At 35.0% G+C, this 23,420-nt stretch overlaps 2 protein-coding genes across 7 annotated transcripts; one reads left to right on the forward strand and one right to left on the reverse strand.

Annotated features, from left to right (window-relative positions):
• Positions 1-192: 192 nt before the first annotated feature.
• On the forward strand, positions 193-16,163 carry LOC149738263 (uncharacterized). Of its 6 annotated transcripts, XM_089875162.1 has the most exons (24): positions 194-475; positions 2,288-2,464; positions 3,821-3,868; positions 4,503-4,673; positions 8,675-8,817; positions 8,895-9,024; positions 9,083-9,188; positions 9,268-9,449; positions 10,374-10,522; positions 10,582-10,839; positions 11,040-11,199; positions 11,262-11,373; positions 11,446-11,621; positions 11,678-12,145; positions 12,202-12,363; positions 12,431-12,473; positions 13,318-13,400; positions 13,615-13,779; positions 13,864-14,970; positions 15,058-15,430; positions 15,491-15,617; positions 15,689-15,790; positions 15,848-15,915; positions 15,978-16,163. In XM_089875162.1, exons 1-24 carry the CDS (start codon positions 418-420, stop codon positions 16,063-16,065), a joined length of 4,656 nt encoding a protein of 1,551 aa, XP_089731288.1. In that variant the 5' UTR covers positions 194-417; the 3' UTR covers positions 16,066-16,163. The 6 variants fall into 6 exon arrangements, with proteins under 6 accessions (XP_089731286.1, XP_089731288.1, XP_089731284.1 ...); XM_089875160.1 differs by lacking the exon at positions 3,821-3,868 and having other exon boundaries at positions 193-475; positions 15,058-15,160; XM_089875158.1 differs by lacking the exon at positions 3,821-3,868 and having other exon boundaries at positions 15,698-15,790.
• A 1,022-nt stretch (positions 16,164-17,185) lies between these two features.
• LOC149738264 (dipeptidyl peptidase 4-like) lies at positions 17,186-22,822 on the reverse strand. The gene is made up of 18 exons (XM_089875166.1): positions 22,061-22,822; positions 21,907-22,002; positions 21,746-21,840; positions 21,560-21,637; positions 21,448-21,503; positions 21,278-21,389; positions 20,758-20,909; positions 20,403-20,568; positions 20,037-20,181; positions 18,952-19,133; positions 18,728-18,866; positions 18,529-18,666; positions 18,372-18,470; positions 18,178-18,312; positions 17,991-18,124; positions 17,815-17,936; positions 17,618-17,756; positions 17,186-17,540 (listed from the first exon to the last, which is right to left on the reverse strand). Exons 1-18 carry the CDS (start codon positions 22,185-22,187, stop codon positions 17,280-17,282), a joined length of 2,376 nt encoding a protein of 791 aa, XP_089731292.1. The 5' UTR covers positions 22,188-22,822; the 3' UTR covers positions 17,186-17,279.
• Between the last annotated feature and the right edge of the window lie 598 nt (positions 22,823-23,420).

The following is a 23,420-nucleotide window of genomic DNA, read 5'->3' on the forward strand; positions in this document are numbered from 1 at the left end:
TATAGTTGTTAAAACAGAATAATTCAAAGCAGTTCTTTGTCAGTGAATGAAATTGAGTGTCGCTGTGCTTATATAAATATAGAGTAGACAGAAGACTAACAACAGATACTTAAAAAGAAACTGGTTAAAAATCGCACTCGAGAGGAAGAAAGAGAAAACGAAAGGCAGCGTCTTGTAGGTGATATTTATCACGGACGTATTTTTATTCGCTGGGCATTTTGGTACAGGTTGTATAGGAAGACAACCCAAGTTTAGCTCGTGCTTTCAAATATTATTGGTCCCATAAAGGTATAGTGAAAAATGTGTGTGCAGAACTAGAGTGATCTATAGGTCAACACCTGAACCACCGAATTGGAAAGTCTATCTGACTTTTGTTGCTTATTTTAAAAACTCAAATTGTTGAAACAACAGTGTTAAATGAATGGACAAAGTCAAGCCCTGTTGGTTGGAACTATATTCTGGATTTTTTTGTCAGGTGAGGTTGTATATAAATTTTTTTTCAGGATATATAGTAGGGTTGGGGGAAGATGGGACACCTTTTCATTTTGTTTTTTCTTTCCATTTGGTAGTAAACAAAAAACATTCAAAGAATTATGAAACCGTATTCTTACGACTTCCACAGACCGTTGTTAATTCTTTAAAACATGATCAGGTTATTTGGAAATTATGTGTTAAAGGTGTCCCATCTTCGCCCATCCTACTATATTGCAATAAAGTGATGCTTTCAAAATCTGTTATAAATTGTCTATGAACGCCATCGTGGTTTTACGCCAACACGCGTTAGTAGACCCCTGTGTGTTATAAATCATTAACATGTTTCTTACGCCGGGACACGAAGTCGCATCATTGAAGGTTTCGTTCAATGAACGAACATGAAAATCTGCGGGTTTCGTTCTGTATAACTGTCGCGGTTTTTCACAGCTGTATCCCTTCCTTCGTACAATTATCACTTCGCGACCGGAGGATATGTTTCATAGACATAGATCAATATTTTGCGCCGAATTTTAATGGATTTACGACACTACCACAACAAAATTACACCCTTGAGTTCATAATATCACCATACAGTATTTGTTATATAATGGTATCTATATTTATCGTAATCTTTTTCACTTAAATTTGGAACTGCATAGCTAGGTTATTGACTGATCGATTCATTTAACATTTAATAAAATGTTATATTCAATAATTGATAAGTCATTCGGGACATTTTTACTCAGTTTAACAAAAATAGCGAACACAGGGAGTACGTAACACACTAAAAATTTGAGAAATGTGGTAACGAAACCTTCTTGACCTAAATGTTTGTTACAGTAACACTGGAACACGTATTTCTTTAATCGAAATATAGGGCAACGTTTTTTTATTGTTGTGATTTCAATATTTGCTTTTGCAACAAAGCAAACAAATTGAAGTTTTTTAAAGTCTTAACTTCACTATGGATATTGAAAACAGGGCAGAACTCCGTTCCCATAAACCTTAGGGCCGAAAAAGCAAGGCAAGACAGAATTTCTTTGTTCGAATGTCGGCTACCGTATTTACAATATAATACCGCTCAAAAAGCTAGCCTATTTTCAAGCCAAAGTTTTGTACACGATCCGTCATTCAAAAGCACTGAAGCGCTTGATATTTTACCTGAATTCGTATAGATCGTTATCAACAACTTGATCGGACGTAAATATTTTATTAAAATAAAGGGACTTAATATTTTGGTTTCATTGTTAAATTTTTATAGCAATTTAATAACGTAAGCTTACTAAATGTTAAATTAATAATGAGACTACCGCTGTCACACAACAGCATTTTCTTTCTGCAACATGAGCTTTGATGGACGCAGTCTATCACTGATGGTTTTCCCACGAAGATTATTTGTTCTTCATTTTATATGCAAGCGAATATTTTTACACTGCAATTAAATAAATCATTGGCCATTACAATAAGTTTAACTACATAAAACGAAAGATTATTTATAAAAATGATGCCAATTAAAATAAAACTTGATTAAATATTGTTTGGACATATCCAACATACTCAATCGTGGGTCATCAGCTGCCAACAATCTTATTGAGGATTGCTGCGTCGGAGAAGAAAAGTCGTAAAATATTTAAGGATTTCCTTTCAACGTGTCGTTAGAACATCATTTATTTATGTCGGTGCTTGGGCAAAGATAAGCGGTTATAATCAATTCCATTTCTATCAGTCGGTTCATAAAATTAAATTAACCGCTAAGTTTATCATTTTTTTTTGTAAGAACTTTTTTTAAAAAACAAACAGTTTATACTTTCAGTTGAAACAAGGGGTCTGATATCAGTAAGCGTTGGAGCCACAGCATTGTTACCTTGTCCTAGTTCACGAAACGATCAAGATCTCCCCCACGTCATAGAATGGTTACGTCAGGACAGGCCTGTTCCAGTCTTTATCAAAATAGGAAAATACCCGCCGCATGTCAATCCTCACTTTAAAGGTTAAATAACTTACTTTATAAATCAATCTAATAGGGTGGGGCAAAGAGAAACAAGGGGTAAAGCGGCACACCTTTTAAAATTTCTTTCTCACGCCCCTGTTTATAAATACATAAAAAATCTGCAGAGTATTTTTCTGACCATATCATCGTATACTTAAGTATTATACTTAAGTATTATACTTAAGCATTATACTTAAGTATTATACTTCATTTTATACTTAAGTATACGATGACCATATAAAGAGCACGCCAAAGCCGATTACAGTTTTCAACTATTAAAATCAGTAATAAATGGAAAATGTATCTTTTAATATTTATAAAAGGCGTCATAATAAGGTGCTAATTTTAAATGGTCGCTAAAACATATATTAAAACTGCCGAAATAATGTCGTTTGCAAGAATCACCAATGGAGCATTGTAGTTTATTAAAAATACAGGCCAAAATTTTTCTTTCAATTTAATTTTGTTTAATATTTTGTTCAGTTTGATTTTATCTCTTTAAAAAAAAGATTTTGAATAAAAAACTAGGATAGGATTATGACATGATAAAATAGATTTGGGGCAATATGGGATCGGATTTTAAACAATTGACAACGGTCTAAGGGAGTCGTGAGAATACGGTTTTATAATCCATGATATATATTTTTGTTCACTACCAAAAGGAACGAGAAAATAAAGTAAAAAGTGTCCCATCTTACCCCACTCTGTTATATAAAGTTTACGTGACAAAAAAAGAACAGTGCAAACAGTAAATTTTGTTGCATTATACGCATAAGCTGTATAATAATATTGTAATATAAAAACTTGTGCAAATTTAAGCATAGGATTATACAATTTGTCAAAAATATTGTTATAACTTATAGTGGAATTTTTAAATATAACTTGACATGCATTTATGAAATACATGATTTATCAATTGATGTTCGAGCAATTCCCATTATTATTCACTAATACCAATTCTTCATACAATAAGAATAACTCACTCTATAGAGTCTATACCTGTGCAAGAAAATGCATCTTTAAGCTTGATTTTCAAAGCGTGCAATATTATTTAGTGTTATTTACGTGTATTTATGATAAATAATTCATAAATTAATCAAAACAAACATAAATCTGTCCTGAAAATTTATCCGACTGTGTTCGAATTGCAAAATATAACACCTATAGAGTGCGAAGCGATCGAGTGTTTTAATATAGGTGCGCTCAATTAATAAAGGCGTCGTATTACCGAAAAACGTCTTGTATTTTAATGGGTAAAATATTGGGCAATATGTGCATACTTATCCCATCTTACCCCACCCTACTATAGTTCAAATTGGTTTTCATGCATATAGTTAACATTAAACTTAAACATAGTTTTGGAGTCCTTAGCAAATGGTGTTAATGGCCAAGAGAAAACTAAAGGTTTGTTTCTTTTTCATGTCTGATATGTTTGTGATATTGTGCAGCATGTAAGGCTTTGTATTGGCATAAGCTGCTTGTCAAGAAAAATATTTCTTGTTGTGTTTTTGTGTTGTATTATTCCTTTATAGAAAGTTTTCTAAACCCACGTATAGTGTTGGTTATAAATGTAAACGATCCACATTTTTTGCCACCATTAAATGCATGTATTTCAGCGCATGTTAATACGACGCTAATGCAGTGTTTGTTAATGTGTCTACAAGGAAAAAAAAAAAGCTTTAAAATTTAAAATTTAACCAAGTATGGTGTACGTTTCAACTTTGATTTACTTTTTTTTGCGCTGTTGTTGTTTAACCACCCCTCTATAATCACAATACTCTAAGAAGTATGTGATACACTTTATAATTATATATAAAAATCACTTGTGTGTTACACCCGCTACGCTTAGACATAAGACGTTACATTTTCCTCGATAGAATTCATACCAACGTGCACATTCATTAATTCTCTGCTAGTAACTTTTTTGACAACTGATTTTTTGACAACATCACTCATGTCCATTTATAATGCTGTTCTCTCATGTTAAAATGTCGTTTCAAATATTGGTTTTCGTATTTTATTGTTTTAAACGCAACAGGACGCATGTCACTGCTATCCAACACTGCCACCTTACGGATACAAAAAGTAAAACTAGAAGACGAAGGATGGTACGAGTGTCGTGCATATTATTTCAAACATGCTGTGGAAAGTTCAAACGGAACTCTAGTTCACCCATCTAATGGAACACTTACCAAACTTTACGTAACCGGTAAGTTACTTTATCGTATAACGAAGTTATTTTAAGTAAAATAAATCTGTTTACAAAAGTAAAGTATTTAATTTCAGCTAATTATTTTTCGGTGTGACTTAAAATAGAGCAGTTTATCTTTTTCTGCCATTTTAGTTAAACAGTAATCACAGTTCAACAAGTGTCTTCTATATAAATATTAGACATACCTACATACATATATGTGGTACTGACTTTAATGTCATGGTTATACAACCCAACGTCTATGTATTTTGGAATGGCCCTCTCAGTAGCAATTGATTTTAAAATAACCAACCCCACACTAGTTAAAATCCAACTATAAATGAAGTTACAAATTAATGACCACAGTTAAAAGTTAATGATTTGTTAACACTACATTAAAATTTGCGATCAACGAAAAATTGTGTTGCCAACACCGTGGCACAATTGATTAGAGATTTCGACGTATACTGTTATTGGCTCGAAAAAGCAATTCTGTCGAAGATTTTGTTATCGTTGCCCGCTACGCATTGGGACGGATATAATAGGATGGGGTACCATGGGACATGGGGTAAGATGAATACTTTTTAAAATCTCATCAGCGAAAAATAATATTTTGTTTTAAACAGTCCCATCTTACCTCGCCTGTATGCAAATCGTCAAACATCACCTAGTATATATGCGAACCGCTAATTAGTTTGTTATGTAATTTAATACTTTCCTTTAAAACGTTGCCAAGTAAAAAAGAAATGTTAGTTCTAAGTCATGGTATCATCCAAAACCATCATACGTTTTGATTTTGAAATATTGCGAAATGTGTGCTTAAGTGTCTCATCTTACCCCAACCTAATATACATACGACACACTGATTTATTCGTATTGAGATGGTATTATTAAATCTGAGGGATTTTTAAACTAGGGTTTGGGATGTTTGTAAGGGGGTGGGAGAAAAGATGAAAAAATAAATTGTTGGCGTTATAAACATTTTTAGCCTTTTTATCTGTTTAATTTTGACGCAGACTTTTTTCTTGTCACGCCAGCATTTTCTGTGAGTTAACAATTCAACATTTTTTTCTGATAGAAGTTGATGACGAAGTTTTCATTTGTTATTATTTTTAAAAGGTATGGTTAGTTAAAAGTGGCTTGTGTCGAAATATTTACGAACCCGTGCTATAATAGGATTGCCAACGCAGCAGAAATCGCCTTTATCCTCGTTTTTAGAAACGTCGGTCGAAGCAAAAAAGATTTAGCGTAATCCTGATCCTAATAAGACATTAACGTTAAGCGACATACGCGCTATTTATTTCCGAAGCCCAGGGTGAGTTGACGCATTTTCGAGAGATGTTGTGATAATTTTAATATTGATTGATTGGTGATAGATACTCCATGTGTATTAGATGTGATCAATCATCTTACTTGTAGGAGGAACACATTTGTGACTCTGGATGTATATTTCCACCCAGATTGGTGTCTTTTGTCTAGTTCGTTTCGAGAACAGAATGTTGAAACGTTATGAGACACTCGATTCAAGTGAATGTTAACACTCGAAAAACAGAACGCAGCAAAACAGAACTTATTGTGACAACACAATTGCCACTTGGTAGTTTTACCATCAGTGTAGTTGGCATGGTAACACCTCAAGTGTAACTTCAAGTTTAGGATTAACAAAGGTGTGGCATATTTACCAGCACCACGTGTAGCGGACATTATAGTTGTGTTGGTTTTAATTTGTTTCAAGGTCTGATGCAAATTTTAGGTCGCCTGGGAATTCTTAATGAAACCCGTATCGAAAATATGCAATGTAAACGAACTGCTTGTGATATTCATAATTAGTTCGATCGAAATTTGTAATGTTTCATGCAATGAATTTCGATTTCGGCCAAAGCGAGCGACCACGCAAGAGTAAATATTGCAGGTGGATTAACCGATCGTTGGTCGTTATTAAAAAAGGAAGGATTTTCATTTGCGGGATGCTGGCTTCGCTCAGTATAACAGCTTAGAACTGGGTAGCAAGGTTTTTCGTTTCACCGGTGATGTAATCTATATGAATATATTCCGATTTGATTTGTAAAATTCCCATGCTCGACGTTGTTTTTAATTGTATTATAAACGATCCGACATTATAACTTACGTCATTAGGTTCTACTTTGTAAGAGCTAACTAACTCCGCACTTAAGTTTTATGTCGTGGTAAAATTTCCACATGATTTTATTTGTACTGGATTAATTATGACGTCATTATTTTCTGATGTCTGAGGGATGTCGCCATTTTCAAGATATATGAGAGTTTTGTTAAAGTTTTTTTTTCGATATAGAATTTTGCTTTTAATTGGTCGAAGTTTTCTTTGTTCGTTTAGTGACATTAGAAGCGAAATTTAAACTCAAGAAAAGAGGTTTTTAAGACCGAACTAGCGAAGACTATTCTTTTGAGCTTTTGTTAGTTGTCAAAGCGTTCGCTTCAACTCAAAAGGGGCGTGTAGTGCTACTTAATTATTCAGACCGCAAGACTGCTTGTAAGACAGAACTAGCTCATTACTCTTGAGTGTCGTTCTACATGTAGTCATGTTTGTGGAAATGGCTCGAGATATATGTGGGTATGGAAGGTGGTAAATGCAGCATTCAGCATCGAAAGATATATTGTTGAAATAGTAACCGGGTATAGGAAGTCGATATTCTGCAGTGAAGACGTTTTGTTTGAACTTGCCGAAAGCCCTTTATCATTTTTTTTATTGGGGCTGCTGGAGTGAAATATTAACATGTAGTCGCACGTGTTAGAGAGAGAGAGTTGTTGTTGTATGTTGTTTATATATGTTGTATATATGTTGTATATATGTTGTATATGTTGTAATATGTTGTTGTAATATGTTGCAGGGCAATATATAAACCGTAAATGGTTAAAAGCTTTAGGTTTGTGTCAATTAAACAGCAAAAATAATTCATTTACCTAACTTGTAAACTGAGCCGGTAAAGTAAAAAATGTTTCTGTTAACTACTGGTAGTTCGTGATGGCGCATTATCGTGTCGATTAGAAGGACATAAGATTCCACTCCATCGATTCTTCACTGATAGCTCCATATTTCATAATACTAGGAGTTGCGAATATCAACATTGTAGAAGCATCCGTTACTTTACGTTGTTGAAAAATCAATGTGTGGATGAGACATTTTTCTTTAGAAAGTTATCTTTTATTTAAACAGCAGTAAACTTTCTACGTGATTTTGTTAATGAATTTATTAAAGCCGAAATATGAAAGTTTTATTATTTGATGTTTAATTTCGCAGCGTGAAACTAAATTTTTTTGAAGTCGGATCAGTTCCCTTTAAATCGAGTCGAAATAATTAGATCTACGATCGATGGTTAGTCACCAGGGGTTGAATGCAAACTATTGACTTATGGAAGACGATTGTTTGTGTAGACTCCATATCAATCAATGCAATGTTTCGCATAAAGATGAGGATATAATTTAGGATTTGCATATTTCGTCCAAAATTAAACGTTTTAGATCAATGCAGGGCCTGTTATAGTCACTGCGTCCAGTTAGTCAAAATATGGGTTTATAGTTGTTGTTATATGCAGGTGTTTAGCTTACATTATACAAAATTAAAATTAAATATCATGAACTGTTTATTTCTTCAAGTATTCGTGACCAGCTTCGTTATTTGTTATTCAGGTATATAAACCATATACCTATATATGTATAAGCCATACATACCACCCTTTAGCCGCTTAAACCACAAACCAATTAAGTTGATTTGTAACATATATCGTGTTAATAATTCAGTCGGTGTTTAAATTAATATTTATGACTTTTGAATTAGTCTTCTGTAAATTATAATTTATTTGTCGTTGCTGTTGTTAAAACATCTTTTCGTATAATGTCTAAACAGTAATTTTTATTACTTACAAATAAATTAATTGCCTTTTTGTAATAAATTCGTATATTGCTTTGAGCAAGTTTATTTGAAAATATGTGTTCACAGTGAAAAATAATTTAAAAAAACAATTTTCTTTTATTTACCTTAGCGCCCCCTGCCTTTAAATCGACCCCACCACCCTCAACCGTGGCTCGTGTTCGTGAATCGTTACTTCTGCAATGTCGTGTTGTCGGGAAACCCCCTCCTGACGTCACATGGAGGAAGGATGGCTGGTTGTTGCAAAACGGCGAGGTTGGAATCATTGCAGTTTTCTTAAGATTTTCCGATTTTTGCTGATACTTTATTCGTTATAAAACTCACTTTTGTAGAATGGGATTAAAATCAACGGAGGAAAACTTCTCGTTAGATCACTGACTACGTCACATCGTGGCAACTATGAATGCCAGGGCAGAAACCCACAGGGCCAAGTAGAACATACGACATCTGTGTTTGTACAAGGTAAACTACGGATAAGGTTGTACTAAAATAAATGAAATATCATCAAGTTATCTTCCAGCCCCGCCTGAAATTACGGTATCTCCGAAAGATCTTGAGGCAAAAGAAGAACAAGACGCTTTTTTTTACTGCAAAGCAGAAGGATATCCAACTGATATAAGCTACAGGTCATTACAGAAGCTTAAACATTTAAATTAATCTACCCATTACACTGAATATTACTGATTTATTCATCTATACACGCAGTTGGTTTTTCAATGGGTTGGAGGTTGGTAGTTGCCCACAGTTACGCGGTCGGTTCAGAACATTTAACGACGGAACATTCGAAATTGAGAGTGTTAGCAAACAAGACTCTGGAAATATAAGTTGTGAGGCTGCGAACGATTTTGGGATTGCACCACGTGTGACTGCACGGCTTGTAGTTCAATGTAAGTTTGATGTGTAATGTAGAAACAATGAGTTATATACGCAAGTTTGTTAATAAATCTGTATTAATAGGCAACCCCAAACCTGCGCCGTGGTTTATTTTCGAAAAATATTTGTTTCAATTTAGTAATAGTACGGCCATTAGAATCCATGTTTTATAACGACAAAGACAAGAATCCTACAATGAGTTAATGCATGCGCTGTGCCTGTGCGCGGAGGGAGCAGCGCATATAATACCCTGGTATGTGTTTAGTGCAATTACTCTTGCGCCTTAATCAAATTCAACGCTCGATCTGACACGCACATATTACATTTTGCCGCTCAGGGAATTTTCTATGCCATATTGCGCTCTATGAATCTAGTGATTCGTTCACGCCAAAATCAATTATTGGGGTCGAGGGCTGTCAAGTGCGTCCATTTCGAAGTAGTCAGAATGCTGTTGCGGTCGTGTCGATTCTGACAACCTTCGAAGGCGAGACCAGAGTAACACGGGTTGGATCTCACGCCAAACCCTTCGCTCAAAGCGCTCGTTTACTTGACTTATTTTAGACCCTTTTAGCCAATTTCGTTATCTTAACGAGATATAAACAAAACCACCCGTCCCGGTGTCATTATTGCTTATCTGATATAGCCAGTCTATTATTGTTCGATATATTAATATTTAATATCATTCAATTTGCCTAAATCGCTAATTACAAAAAAACAAGGCTGTGCTGCGGTTATTGCTGATCAAAATGCCTTCGAATAATCATACTGTCACAAAATTAGATTGAAAACTATAGTTTATCCTAATTTTGTAATGTCGCCAATATTGCCCCGTGTCTTTAGATTGGTGTATTTGCTTTCTTCTCTATAGTAGCAGAAGTCACAAAACACAGTTAACCTTTAACATCGTTGAAAGATATCAAAACGATTTGTTTTACTAGATGCCGCCCAAGTGGTCGATATGCCGCCAATTAACTTCGCTGGAATTTCCCTTCCTTTAATTTTACGTTGCCCATCGATAGCTGAACCGGAGGTCAGTAGTGTAACGTGGAGGAAGAACGGAAACAGCGTTGGAAGTGGCAACAACGGGGTAACATTTGGACAGAGCTGTATAATGTTTTAAGGTAATAACATATGTTTAATTCACAGGGTGATCGTGTATTTGTAAATATCTCGGGAGATCTCATATTTAAGGCCATCCAGCAATCTGATGAAGGTCTTTACTCATGTACACCTTATAACATATTGGGGACGGGAGGAGAGTCTCCTAAAATGCGACTAGTTGTAAAAAATCCCCCGCAATTTATTGCGAAACCTGAAACGCAATATGAACTGGAAATCGGGAAGCCTTTTATTGCGTCATGCTACGGGAACGGTGACCCCCCGACAACTGTGACCTGGCGAAAAGTAAATATCGAAATAAGACATTTAATATAATTTTTTATATATATTAAAAAGTGTCTTTTATTGTTAGATAATTTGGCTACTTGAATTAGTTACAAACTATTGTCTATAGTTGTAAAAATCATAAAAACTTTATTTATCATTTCGACAAAAGTGGACGTTTAGTTATTAATACGAAACCCACTAATGTAAATTTGTTTAAGGTGGAAGCAGATAATAATTACTTCAACGGTGACCGTGTCTCACGAAATCATAGCAGTCTCTTCATTACCTCTGTTTCCAAATCTGATAACGGAATATGGCAATGTGTTCTTTCCAATGCTGTAGCGAATGTAACTACTAATACGACAATTAATGTGAAATGTACGTTGATTAAATATTGCATTGAATGATTTGTATCCCCCCTACTTTATGTCTTTATACAGATACAACACCACATGCTGCGAGTGAGGTTACAGTTGCGACGTCATCGAGCAACGCGACTGTCAAGTGGGTGCCTGGATATGACGGTGGTTACCCGCAACATTTTATGATCTGGTGCGTATACTCGTTGTTTTTCAATGAACAACATTTGTTTTTTACTCACTAAACATGTACTAATATTACTAGGTATAAAAAAGCTGAACAGGGCGACCATACGTGGTCAACGTCTTATGTTGAAGGAGGTCGCAAGGTGGCGACTGTAAGTCGTCTCGAACCAGGAACAGTTTATCAATTTTCATTACTCTCGGAAAATGTTCTTGGTAGTGGTCCTTTTAGCAGAACTGTCACCAAGAAAACTAAAGGTAAATATCATCTATGAACAATACGGCGTGACGTTTGACGTTATTTTATTTATCAGTGATTACTAAGAACAAGAGCCTTGCATCTGTTACACACGTCGCAATACCGCCACCTCGTGACCTTCAATATTACATCGAATCAGAGATAATTGTGTTATCATGGAAACCACCTACGCTCCCACCATCTATTAGTTTGCTAGGTTTCTTGGTCGAATTTCAAAAACAAAACAATAATCCTGATGAAGCTGCCCCTCTTGATAAATCTATAGAAAATCGATCCAAAGAAACAATGAGCAATGCACGATTGAGAAGGAATTCGATCTCATCACCAGTGATCGTAAAAGGACAATTAACAGAATCGGATTCAAATGCATGGACAATCTTAAATGCGGTAGCCGCTAATACGACTTCATACGGCATACCAGCTGGTAGTCTGGTGCAGAATGCGATTTATCGATTTCGTGTTTTATCCGTTACCAGCGAATCATACGGATTGCCAAGCCAATACGTCACCGTGAGCACCGAAGGTCAGTTGCTTCCAACACTTTTCCTGCATTTTTTAATTTATTTTACATGCTTTCAGGGCTTTCGGTGTACCTCCCCGCTTCACCTATTGGGAATTATGCTTCCTCATCCATCGCGAATGCTGGCTTGATATCCGGCGTTATAACCGGATCTATATTTATATTTGTAACCATTGCCATTGCTATCGGATACTGGCATCACCGATACGGAGCAACTTCGGGTTAGTGCAGGTTAAGCATGTTGATTTTAGGAAATACTTATATTAAAATACTTAACTTCTTTTTTAGCACTTCAACAAACGAGCTACTTAAAGGAAGATGCCGTAGAAAGGTATATTCTGTTTTGTCATCTATTTTTAACATATATCTTTAACAAAAATTTCCAAAAACACCAACATCTTGCCAAAGAGTCACTTTGCCTTTCGATCGTTTATAGTTTTACCCTGATTGCCATTTACAAAACTTACGTTTCTTGATTACGTCATTTTCCGCTTGTCTGCACTGATTTTTGGCAGTTATTCCCACTGGAATAACAGCTTCGTTAAAATTTTATGTCTTGGTCGAAGTAGCATGGCACGTATAATGAGCAGCAATAAGAGGTTCCAACAGCACAAACAATTCGCATAATACAAATTGCATGGTGCAGGTTTCATTATTAGTTGGTATTGTGCGATTAGATAAGTCTGTGTGCTTACTAGCTTACGTTGTTTGACAGTTAAGCTGTTTTTTCTACGTTACAATGAGGAAAGTCAAAGTTCGAAAGCGATTTTCCTTTGTGATTGTTAATTGCCGTTTGTTCTTTTCTTCACTAGCGTAGTCGCCATAGAGATTAACTCTCAAGTTTGTTCTATTCAGTAGGTTAAACAAACTTGACTTGTATTTGATGACGTCATAGAGATAACAATGAGATGTCCTTTCCCACCTTTTGATTAGTTGTTAAAGACGCAGCTGGTGACATACTATTTGAATGACGTTGTTTAGTAAAGGCCAATTCGTTCCTTAATTTAGCAAACTGGTTCCGACTAGTTAAGACGGTTGTTCTATATGTGCCCACATTTAGTTTTAGTACAGTAACGACAAGGATGTTTCGAGCGTTCATAAGGTATCCTGTGATTAGTTTCGTATTTTGTTGAACAATTTGTATGTCATAGTTTCTACAACATTTTGATTTTCAGCTTTCTTACCAACCGGAAAGAAGACCAAGATTTTGCAAAATCAGAAAACTATAAATATGATCTTTCTCCGCCTGAAAGCTCAGGTATACAGAATAACTTTGTAAGATTAAGTGTTTATGGTTTACTTTTGTTTTATTAGAAAACCTAGAATCAAAGGCAAATGGTAATTCTTTATCTAACAACTTAATTGGCCTGCTGGTACCAACCTATTTACTGTAGTGGTTTGATTACGTTATGTACGAGAATGTAGACTACACATTAGGTAATAAAACCTAGTTAGTAACCACTTTTTTGTAGTTTTGTTCACGAAAGAGCGAAGGGAGGAAAAAATTAATGACGGAGTTTTGTGGAAGATGAAAAAGAAGATTGAAAAGAACAAAAAGAGAAGAGATGATCATAAAGTAGAACACTACTTTGAGAAAAATAAGAAAGTGAAACGCAGCAAAAGTTTGTCACAACACGGTATAGAGTTTTACGATTCACCTTATATTGTTAGATTTATTATTTTCATCGCATTGTTGTCTTTACTTTTTCTCACCTGTTTAGGTAAAGAAACAAGCAAATTATCTTCGATTCAGAGATCACTAGATGGAAAATTCCATGTTTCTAATGTCCGCAAGTCCGATGCATCTTTATCATATTCCCTCGATCAACCAAACCAAGTGACTTGGAGGAAAGCTGGAAGAAGTGAAAGGAAAATGAGACCAATCAGCGACTCTTATCTTTCGAGAAATCCTCCGAAGATGTTTGAAGTGGAGGAAAGCATCATAGAAGAGGAAGGAACGTTGGAAATTGATTGCAGCAGAAGCAATATAGAAGTTCGGTATCTCAGAGATGACGCTCAAAGATTTTCTACACGAAAGTGGGAACCGCATTTCAATTATCCCGCTAGTATGGGAGGAACACTACCTTTAATGAACTCAACGGTGAAGTCATATGAACCGGGATTGAATTTACCACGTCATCTTTCACCACGTGCTGACGTTAGTTTACATTCCACAGACTCACATCTATCTTGTCCAGCAGCAGAATATGTTTATCTTCGTGACATAAATAACGATACTGCGACAAATTCGGTAACTAAACGAATTAGTTCGACATCTCATATTATGTTTCCGAGGCTCAGGCCAACTTCAACCGCTTCATTAAATTTTAAGTATCACACAACTCAACACCCACGCCACAATGAAGTTTTAAGATTAAACGAAACGAACAAAAGGCATCCTTCAACTAAATCTCTCTCAACAAGACAAGTCAATCAGCAGTTAATCGTAAACACCGCAAACGATTTTGCACCCTGTAATAATAGAAACATGCAATCCACACAACAGCCGTTGATAGCTACCAATTCTTTTACCACTCACCCAAGCACGACCACCAATAACCATAAGATGACATTAGAAAAACAAAAACATCTTCGACGATCATCGTATTCAACTTCTCTACCGACTTTAAATCCCCTGGTTAAGCAAAGCATGACAAATAAAGATGTAATTTTATTTCGTCGGTCAATATCCGAAGAAACTCTTGGGTTACTGGTCTCGGATAACGATTCAGACCAACGTATTAGTTTTACATCGGGAAGCGCAAGCACTGTTCGCCATCAGAACTCACGGGAAAATGTAGCTGATGCCAAACCTATATGCAAGACAAGTAAGTAAACGATTACAAACCGTTAGTTTATAAATGTTTTGATTCATACAGAATAGTCTCATCATTAATGTTCGTTATCTTGTTTAGATAATTATCCCCATGGTGATGAACATCGGAAGGAAATATCAATGACAGATTCTGCTCATCACTTATTTAAACAAAGTCCTCCAGAGATGGGTAGTAGCAGCGGGTATGACAGTTTAAACTGTTCATCATCAGACGCATCACATCGAAACAGCTTCATGTATGATGAAAATTATCACCATCATGAAAAAACAAGCCATAGTCATCATCATTCAGAAATACTCAACCGATGTTTCAATCGTGTTCCTCCCCATGCTCAAATTCATTCACCCTTGCATAAATGCAACGCTGCATTTGATATCATCCATAAATCTGTGAACATTCGAGACCGTTCCGATGCTCGCTGTAGCAATTATGCTTCATCGTTGGAATTAAGGTTGAAACATGACAATTATGTAATAGTGATGGCTATTCTTAAACTCACATTTATATTTAGGTGTCGTAAAGATACGTCATCAGTAGATGAGAAGTATGAATGGGATTCTGAATACGCAATGGAAAGTGAAATCATTGAAGCAATGAGAAATTTTGAAAGTCTAAAAAGCACCGGAAAAGTGTCAAAGGTACTTATTGTACTACTAAACTACATATAAAAAACACTTGGAAAAAGACTAACCCGTGCACCTTTTTTAAGGATTTGCAGCTTGAACTGCAAAAATTTGGCATTGCGCAAGATGAGAGTTTACAGTCGGATAATTCGAATTCTGAAGAAGCAAGAAGCAACATAGTGTCACAGGTAATTTTACAAATACCTCGTAACGTTCAAGTGTATTTAATATTATTTAAATTACAGAATGACTTAGATTGGGATAGTCCTTCTCCTGACGATGTAATGTATACAAAGGCTAGCATTGAAAAACGGTAACTTTCTTGTTTTTACAAAATAATGCATTTATTCATGCTGTATATTTCGTTGTACACAGGTGTGCGGCGTTAAAGGAGGAATATATGGAATATCAAAGAAGAAAGAACCCTGACACTGATGTTATAGGGAAAAGCGAAGATTATTGAAATTTCTTATATTTTATTTTAAGAAATTAAAATCAATCGGCGTAAACCACATTTTTACAAAGCATTTCACCTGCAAATAAAAATACAAAAAAGTAAAATCGCAAATCTACGCACAGACGACATGAATTAGTATGCGTTAGTTACAGGTCGTTTTATACGGTAAAGGGCGCGGGAAGACGATCGATTGTTCTAGTTTGCACTTTGGTAGGATTTACAGAACTGGGAGGGTGGGGTAAGAGGGGATACTTTAACACATATTGCCCAGTATTTAAAACATATGGCAGTTTAAAATATCTTAGAATTACCCATATAAATTGTTAAATTACATACAAATCTTTAAAGTTTGAGAATAAATATCCGCAAAACTATGAGGTAGGGTAAGATAGAACAAAAAAAAAGATTCTATAATAATAGTATTTTGCAACTTGTATTTAACCTATTGAATTTAACTGGTTGAGCTAGTTTCTTTATTACATAAACTATGAATGCCTATATATGTACAATTTTAAAACGTAGTGATTGCGTTAGTTGCAACCTCAATTTGATCTATGTTGACCCCTACCTATTTTTCTCATGATACATATAGTAGGGTGGGAGGAATTGGGACACCTTTTCATTTTGTTTTCTTTTTCCATTTGGTAGTAAATACGGAACATTCAAAGAATTATGAAACCGTATCCTTACGACTTCCACAGACCGTTGTTAAATCTTTAAAACACGATCAGGCTATTTGGAAATTATGTGTTAAAGGTGTCCCATTTCCCCCCACCCTACTATATAGATCTTCCTACAAAGCTAAACTAATTTTACTTCACAAAAATAAACTGTACGAAACAATATTTTTATTATTCCACAAAACTAGTTTAATAGTTCACAGTTGCAAACCACATTTTTTTACCATGATCCAACGATCATTAAAAATTAGCATCTTAATATTTCAAATCTTTACAATGCTTTATTTAACCTTTGTTTTTATTATTTGCCTGTATCATACGTTATTATTTTCACTGTACTATCTTTAAATATCTGAACAAAACTCCTGACAGCCTGTATAATTCAAATAATTTTCATTTTTACGTATGCATAACCTATGCATAACCTAAAACAAAGCAATGCCATATACACTTCCAACATTTAATCAAAATCTCAAAAATGTCTAAAATTAAAAGAATTAGCAAAATTCCGCTTTTAAGAATTAAACATCATGTTAAAATCTACAAGTTAAAACAAATTTCCATTTGTCTCGTAAGTAGTTTATAAATATTTTTGTAACCGTTGTCAACTCGAGACATGCTGTGATCATCATCAGCAGCGAAGAAAGCTCCAAACTTTACGTCGCCTTCAATGAGATACTTGGAGAGTTGGGCCGAATTTTGAAAGTGAACGTTCTCATCTCTAGTTCCATGGAATAGATTGTAATGATGTGAACGAAAACTTTCAATTCCTTGCAGCGTAGTACTTTTCTCATAGCCGTCCTAAAAAAAATTATTACTTAGAAATGTACTAACTTACTATGATGCGTTAATGCATGCTTGTTGCTATATGTACTTACAGGATTGTCCTTCGGTTGTTGCATGTATCTCTCCGTGTAAATGGTATGATAGTACTCCCATTTTGTAACTGGTGCAACAGCAAACCCACATTTGAAAACATTATTCACATCTTCCCCAATCGTACGCGATGTTGCATATCTGTTAATATATTAGACAAGGTAATTTGGTACAAAACAAACCAAAGAACATTCCTTACCCTCCATAAGACCAACCCCATATAGCCATCCTTGTTTCGTCAATAAAACTGTTTTCGTTTGCTAATTTCTTTGCCGCTGCTATTTGGTCGTGAGGTTCATACTGACCAAGTTTCCGATACACCTTAAGTACAACGATAAAGATTTTTATTTAAATCATTAACGCATTAACACAAACCTGGTGCATGATTTCATCTCCACGGAAGCCGGTACCTCTCCCATCGAAACTCATCACAATGACGTCACGAGCGCTGCTGACGTAATCCTTCCAACTGACACCGAAACGATCTTCGACCTCCTGGTAAGCAGGTCCTGAAACACAAAATGTGGTTTACAGTGCCCAAAAAAAGTTGTAAAAACTTTACCTGAGTATACTTGAACCAACATTGGGTATTTTTTACTTTCGTCAAAATTAGGAGGTAGTTGAAGCATATAAAACCATTCCCCTGATATTCCCGGTAGAGTTAAATTTCCATAGATGCGCTCACGGAAATAATAATCTGAATATTAACACTATTTAAGATTACCAACATATTGTTTAAAATAATAATAAACAAACCATTCAATGTTTTAACTAAATCTTCGTTCCCTTCGACCACTCTTACAAAATCAAAATCACCACCGGCATTTCTCTTGTGAAGTGTTGATAAAGGCGCAGCTAAATGGAACGCATTGCCGTTTAGATATATACTTATTTGTAACTAACATTAACTCACCGTTGCCAGATCCTCCACAATTTATAACCACGTGACTCCCATCAACACTAAACGATGGTGTGACCCAGTTGCATCTGTCCATAAACACCGTATTAAGAGAACATGTGATGCAGAAGCGAGTCTTATCGCTACCGGAACCTGTGCAAACATATCAAATCAAACACGTACTTATTTTAACACACCATTATACGAACGTCACCTTTAACTCTCCACATGTGACGTATGCGAGGCAATCCTGTACTTGGTTTGCTTTCCAATTCAGTACTTGTGAAATAAATCCAATCGTTTATTTCATCGTAAAAGTAAATTGGTGAATACCCCGAGCTTGTGTCTGTCACCTGCAAAAACACATGGTATGGTATATGATTTGCAAGAGAAAAAATTAATCGCCATTTAGCCAGCATATTAATATTTATAAATTACTTCAAAGTCGCCGGATGTTCTCCAGTCATCCTTATTGTCATTAACGTTGAAAACAGAGATATGCGGGAAACCGTCTAAGCTTCGCACAGTCAAATAAACCTCTTCATTGTTAGTGGGAATAATATGAGCAACTTTGTAATGACCCAACCAACCTGTCGTGCTCTTGCTCATCATTTCAGAAACTGTACAAGGGAGGTTAATGGGTCTCACTCACGTAGAAGATTAAGCGAAAGAGATAATAAAAACTAACAGGTGACAAACAAGTTATTCTAACACTACATTAAATAAATAATTAAGTATATGAGTACAAGTGAATAATGAAGATTCCTTGAAGAAGAGACTACCGATGCCATTAAGGCGAAATATATATATATATATTAGTATACAATTAATTGGACTTGATTTTGTACGATATGCTTAATAAGATGCTCATTTTGAATGCTTGATGAATCATATTAAAACTGCCTACATTTGTAGTTTCCCAGTTTGAGTTATCAATCCAGTACCGTAGTTTAATGAAAATAGACTGAATTATTTCGTATACTTGGGTTTGGCTCATAAAACGTGTTTTAGTTTTGTCAAAAAACTGAGATATGTGAATGCATGAGAAAACTTGGCAGGGGTCGAAGGGCTTTTAATTAAGAATAAAATCAACCCCAAAGTATGCTAAAATATAGTAGGGTGGGGGTTACCAATCTTTAAAAGGTTTGTTTTAACTGAATATTTTATACCTTAGGGGTAATCCGAACATAATATACTGATATAATAACAAGATTTATGAAAAATATATTCGAAATTGAGACATGGGCCCTTGGAGATAAGTTATAAGAAAGAGCTCGAGCGAAATAGAGTATGGCAATACCCAATTTGTGGCAAAAAGTATAAACTTTATTTAAATTTTCGTTATTTAAATTTTCTGTTATTATACAAGTTTAAGGGAGTATACCAACAACAAAAACAAAATTTGTATATTGATAGAAATGCTCAAATGTGATCTAAAGTTACCACAAAAGTTTCGAAATGTATTAAGACCAAACTTATATTGGGTTTTTCATTTAAATTACTTCATAGTCTTCTACACTTACCATGTGAACAAATAAAATCGGGCTTTCCACAATTTTCCACCACAGCTTCGTTTGATATTCGGTTCTTCCACAGTGGGCTTAATATGCTGTTTCCACGCCAAGTTACTGAGTTAAGGTAATAACCGTCGGACCACGAAGAAAAATCCTAAAAGCAAAATTTTCTGATTTTTAAATGTAATAAATGTTGTACATATCAGCTACAGTCTAAAACAAACGGTACGCTGATCCTACATTAGAACAGTCTAATTTATGTTTAAGTCTTATAAGACTCTTAAAAGTTTTGTTCAACTACAAAGTTCAACTTTAAGTCTTATAAGTTTTGTTCAACTCCACATACACAAATGAGCATAACCACCAAATTCATACCGATGTTGTAAGATTTGTTATAATCATAGTGTTTACGTCCAACACAGAAATTGATGTAAACGGTATAGGTGTACCAGGCTTTGGGTAAGGAAATTTTATCATTTCTGGATATTGATAGTTGTTGTACACCGCAAACTCGAACGGTAAAACATCAGTTTGATAAATTCTGCAAAAGAGTTTGGTCATTTCCTTATATGGACGAAAACAATAGTCAGTTGAAATTGAATTTCTATAAAACATGTCATAGTTGCCCTATAGCTGTAAAACTATAACATGTTTTAAAAATATACGCAACGTTATGGAGTTTGCTTGATTAAAATTAAATTTGCTTTAAATAAAGTAAACAATTTATTACGTTGCATAAGCCAAGTATTGACTGTCAGGTGACCACCACATCAACGAATCATCGTCCGTTATTTCAACACTGAACAACCAATCAGCGATCCCGTTGAACACCATCTGTTCATCGCCATTGCTCGTAATTTGATGATGATCAAGGAAAGAATTCTATGAGAAGAACTTTACAATGTTGTGTAAAAACAATCACGTTTCTATATATTTTCCAAAAATTGTCAGTTTCGTATAGTAGTGTGGGGTAAGATGGGACACCTTTAACACATCATATCCAAATATTCTGATAAAAAAACGATATATGGGAGTCGCGAGTGTATGGTTTTATATTTATTTGAATCTTTTTTGTTTACTACCAAATAGAACGAAAAAAATGAAGTGAAAAGATATCCCATCTTCCCCCACCCTAATACATAACAACTTTATTTTAGATTAAATTTTAGATGCGACAGTTTGACAATAACTCACGTTACCATACTGTGTGTTAGTATAAAAAACTTAGTATTTTATTGTATGCGACTAACCTTGTACAAATAAATATTGAATTCGTAAACGTATGAAAAATCATGACCACTGGCAGACCATTGAAATTTTTGAAGATTTTCTTTCGGAAGTTTAGAAAGATTTTGTTTCGTTCTGCACAAAAGGCGTGATTATTGTTACTCGCTTACTTAAGAAACCTTGTGTTTTATACCCAGTCGATATTTCATAAATGTCACATGAGAATGTCCTGACGTAATGAGCATAACCCTAAAATATAAAAATATATTAATTGAAGGTTTGTGATAGTTTTACGAACAACTTACGTCCGTTTGCATATAAAATATGGCCAGGTAGTTTTGGTCAGCAGAAATTGTCCATGAGAAAGGTTTCTCCGTGTTTGTCTGCAGAATATAAACTCAGTCGCAAGCTTGCATAAACTATCGGAATGTTTGTTGTAGGCTAATAAAGCACTCGACAAACACAAGATGACTATACACTTCCATACTAACCCATGGATCGCCGTTTAAAATTTCTGTTGCAACGTTTGTATCAACATCAAATTTATAAATAGCGCCTGTGTCGTTCTTATACACATATTCACTGCCTACAAAACAAATTGTTATATAAATTTAACTTCCAATAATTTCACTTCAATAAGCGACATGATCACCTGACACCCATCGTGGGTAGAACGAATTAGCTCGAAAAGTTCCATCCAAGAAATCATCAAATTCCATCCATTGTTTATTTGGCATTTCTTTTACATCTATATTATAAGAGAAACAAAGTTTAAAAAATGTCGGAAGAAATAAAGTAATGCCTACCTCGTTCGTGTTTAACTTTCACTTCTGACGGATTATCTTTTCCAGGCATCTGTACAAACAGCAACCATGTTCCAATGAAGGTTCCTGTGAAACATACTGCGGCAAATAGAACTCTGTTGATGTTCATTGTATCTGTGCAGTAAGACGCCACAATCTTTCTAAATAATCCTATAACATACACAGATGCATAAGGGAGGTATCGTTTAATTATTAACCTGGCCACATTACGACAGCTATTTGTCGATTGCCATCAGCACCACCATGAATAGTATTAAACCAAAAACAAAATGCAGGTCTGTCAATTCTAGATTACAAGTAATACTTGGTAAGAAAATGTGGTATATGGTTAGTAGCTAAATCACACATTTCCTGATTGTGTTTTAAACAATAAGCAACGCTTTTTAGAGTCGAAAAGGTTGGGTTAATTAGTTACGAAATATATTGTTTACTACCAAATAGGTCTTGAAAATTACTGAAAACGTATCGCATGTTACCCCATACTACCATATATAGATGTATTGCTATCATTTAACCTATGTTTGTTTGCAACTTCTTAGTCTCCAATTTTTACACAAATGTATAAAAATGTTTCCGATTTATTTTTAGTTTGGGCTTGAAAAAGCAAGATTATCGCCAATAAAGCGCATGGCTTTGACTACCTAAAAGCGTGTCGACACTTAGATATTTTCTGGAAATTTGTTTAAAATCGTCAATAGAGTACACAGCGCACATGCGGTAGATGGCGTACGTGGGCTGTGTAAAATCAAACAACCGAAACATGTCCTCGTGCAAAAAAAACATGTCCTCGTGGGTCGTACTAAATGGTCGCAAGCCCAGCCACGCCACAAAAAAGGTGCTACTCTGTAAACTGCATCTGCAGTTGGTTAGTAAAGCACTCGCTATAAAAACAAGTTTCCCCCAAAACATACGTGGTAACTCGTAAGCACGTGATGTATATAACAGAACCAGCGTGTTATAACGACTGTTGTTTTTTACCGCCACGTAAAGATAAAGCAAGTTACATTCATTATTTATTATATCATGGCAAATATTTGTAAAATCAATGAATGCATGTAGTAGGGTGGGGAAAGATGGGGCACCCCATTAGCACATTTTATTCAAAACATTTGAACCGAACAAACGTGTTTAGAACTTTATTCAGTAACCCATAATGATATTAAAAGCCACTGCGCCTCAGTCAGGGTTATTCAAAAATAAAATTTAGCTCATATATGGCATATAGGACACGTCAGCAAATCGTTTTCTAACTTATTCCTTAGCGATATAGCGCTCTGTCTATGTAACTTCATGTAACGGGTTATATTAAACAATCGTTAAACAGTATTATAAAATAACATGT

The sequence above is a fragment of the Ciona robusta genome, chromosome 3, assembly GCF_009617815.1.
Source record: "Ciona robusta chromosome 3, ASM961781v2".
NCBI lineage: Eukaryota > Metazoa > Chordata > Ascidiacea > Phlebobranchia > Cionidae > Ciona > Ciona robusta.

Coding starts and splice junctions, on each gene's coding strand:
- LOC149738263 (XM_089875162.1), top strand. CDS start 418: ATGAATGGACAAAGTCAAGCCCTGTTGGTTGGAACTATATTCTGGATT. Junction 9,189..9,267: donor CCAACTGATATAAGCTACAG/GTCATTACAGAA, acceptor CTATACACGCAG/TTGGTTTTTCAATGGGTTGG. Junction 15,618..15,688: donor GCACCGGAAAAGTGTCAAAG/GTACTTATTGTA, acceptor ACCTTTTTTAAG/GATTTGCAGCTTGAACTGCA.
- LOC149738264 (XM_089875166.1), bottom strand. CDS start 22,187: ATGAACATCAACAGAGTTCTATTTGCCGCAGTATGTTTCACAGGAACC. Junction 21,638..21,745: donor TTTTAAACGGCGATCCATGG/GTTAGTATGGAA, acceptor TATATTCTGCAG/ACAAACACGGAGAAACCTTT. Junction 17,541..17,617: donor AACAACCGAAGGACAATCCT/GTAAGTACATAT, acceptor AATTTTTTTTAG/GACGGCTATGAGAAAAGTAC.